The sequence below is a fragment of the Oreochromis aureus genome, linkage group 10 (genome assembly GCF_013358895.1).
Source record: "Oreochromis aureus strain Israel breed Guangdong linkage group 10, ZZ_aureus, whole genome shotgun sequence".
NCBI classification, from domain to species: domain Eukaryota; kingdom Metazoa; phylum Chordata; class Actinopteri; order Cichliformes; family Cichlidae; genus Oreochromis; species Oreochromis aureus.
In genome coordinates this window covers 12,993,057-12,995,594 of record NC_052951.1, presented here as the reverse complement: position 1 = coordinate 12,995,594, position 2,538 = coordinate 12,993,057, and the positions used below count along the sequence as shown (strand labels likewise).

General features: G+C 43.2%; 1 protein-coding gene across 1 annotated transcript; it reads left to right on the top strand.

Moving 5' to 3' along the window:
* Positions 1 to 919: 919 nt before the first annotated feature.
* Positions 920 to 1,580, top strand: LOC116336196 (histone H2AX). Its single transcript, XM_031759998.2, has one exon. It carries the CDS (start codon positions 1,007 to 1,009, stop codon positions 1,433 to 1,435), a length of 429 nt encoding a protein of 142 aa, XP_031615858.1. The 5' UTR covers positions 920 to 1,006; the 3' UTR covers positions 1,436 to 1,580.
* Positions 1,581 to 2,538: the final 958 nt, after the last annotated feature.

The following is a 2,538-nucleotide window of genomic DNA, read 5'->3' as shown; positions in this document are numbered from 1 at the left end:
TTGTTTGGATGCAGTGGGGGATGGTGTCCTGTAGTTTTCCACAGTCTTGCAGGCCTCTCCATACTGATGGTCATGAGATGAGAGCACCTTTACAGCATTTTTTTTCTTTCAAGGGTAGCTTCTTTTTGAAGCAGTTTGGTTTTCACTTTAGTTTTTATTGTTAAAAATATTTGGCTTTTGTTTAGTATTAGATGTATTTATTTATTAATAAGATACTTGTTAGGAGAAATATTTAAGGAATTCTGAAAAGGTATTACAATTGGAATACAAAAAGGTCTACATGAAACTCACTTATGTAGACACACTAGTCGAAATAAATGTGTATGTATGCCCATTACATCTATGGACGGGTGGGCACATTTGACCAATGAGTAAATCTAAAAACATTTCCTGTTTGTACACAATAATGTTGGATTTCTTTCCTTTTTTTTTAACTTCAGTTAAATTATTAGTTATAAACAGCTTTATATTTTAGTGTAAAGTTTAATCATTTTGGCACACAGATCCTCGATGTTATTTGCCACGCTGTCAACACTTCGTCCAGGTTTTTGCACTGGTCAGCGTGTACGAAGCTTGGCTTCCAATACACACACATAAGGGGGGTTAAATGTTCCATTTAACTTTTACCGCAGTTGGTCTGCGCGCCAAAAAATTTAAAGTTGGAGGGAAGCTAGTCGATTGGCTTTCTGGCTCCTCCTTTTTTACTTTTGACCCACTGACAGAAAGTAGTAACAGTAACAGCCAATCGATCGTGCTTCTTCCTTTTAGCCTCCATCGTGATTGTTCACAAACCAGGAGAGATCCACCAATAGTCATTAATTTCCTCTTACGACGTTCCTCTCAGGGCCAATCAGACAATAGTACTTTTATTCCAAAACCCAATGGCAAGTTAGGGCGGGACAAAGCGTGAGGTTTATATGTAGGCTGTGAAGCGATTTCTTCTTCATCACTAGCAAACCAGCGACTGCAGTGGTTCGATTCAGAAGAGCTATTTGAGTAACCAACAATGTCTGGAAGAGGTAAAACTGGAGCAAAGGCCCGTGCCAAGGCTAAGACCCGCAGCTCTCGCGCCGGTCTGCAGTTCCCCGTCGGCCGTGTCCACCGTCTTCTCCGCAAGGGAAACTACGCAGAGAGAGTTGGCGCCGGGGCCCCAGTTTACCTGGCCGCCGTCCTGGAGTACCTCACCGCTGAGATCCTGGAGTTGGCCGGCAATGCCGCCAGAGACAACAAGAAGACTCGTATCATCCCTCGCCACCTCCAGCTGGCTGTACGCAACGACGAGGAGCTGAACAAACTCCTCGGTGGCGTGACCATCGCACAGGGAGGCGTCCTGCCCAACATCCAGGCCGTCCTGCTGCCCAAGAAGACCGGCCAGTCTGCACCGAGCTCCGGCAAAGCGGGAAAGAAGGCCTCCTCTCAGTCACAGGAGTATTAGCTTGCTAGCTAATAACTCTTAACACCCAACGGTCCTTTTAAGGGCCACTCACTCCTAATTGAAAGAGCAACTTTTCCTGATTATTGCTGTCTTACATCCCCTTTTCGCATGATTTTTATTTAATAAAAAGCCTGTTTTGTAAGAACTGTTGTATTCTGCTGATTTAAGGCTAATTGATGCTACTTGCTAGTTTTGAGACTTGCTAGCCTGACCGGTTGAGCTGAAGTTATCAGACTGGTGTACTCTAACCGATTATACCGTGAGCCCGAGAGTCGTAGTACAACACTAGTCATTTACCAGGGCTTTAATGTTTCATGATCGGGGTTAAAAAACAAAAACAAAAATGGCCTCCACTTATCAACATTTAACGCAGGTACATGGGCCAGAGCCTGCAACACCGGTTGCATTTCACCTTATTAGTAGCATGACTGTGCAGCTTTTGTGGTAGCTGATTACAAATTACTTTTGGTTTGGCAGAAATGGCTCTTTAGTGTGCATCTGTGGCTGAAATAATGGTCTATGTAGGCCTATTGCACATTGCCATCTAAAGCATAATATGCTACAAATAACTCAACCTAATCTGAGTTTCGGCTCTCAAAGTGTTCATATGCACGGAGCAGTTTTAAATTTCTATCCATTTTGAAGGGTTTCCTACACCGCAATCACCATATTTTTGGAGTAATAAGTAATGTCACTATGAAGTGAAACGCACCCATCAGGAGGGGAGGATTATTTGCATCCATACATGCTCTTTTTATCCTGCATTAGTGTTCCTTGGGTATACGCCTGATAAACTGGAGATCTATTAACCCATTTCTAGAGTTAAGGTGGGTTGTTTTACCATTTGTTTTGTATTTACTGCCACCTTTATCTTCGCGTATGAGCGACCTGAATAATATGTTTGTTTGTTCAAAGTGTGGTTAAAGCCTGAAAAACATGCCAACGGCTCATTCTCCTTAAAGCTCCAGGTGTTTCCTTGTTACATGTGAAGAAACAGGCAGCTGCGGTTTACCGGCACAGTGACGTCTGACCCAGTATGCACAGCTCCTGTGCAGCAGCCGTACCATCGAGAAATAATTTGAGATATCTATTTAATTATTTCG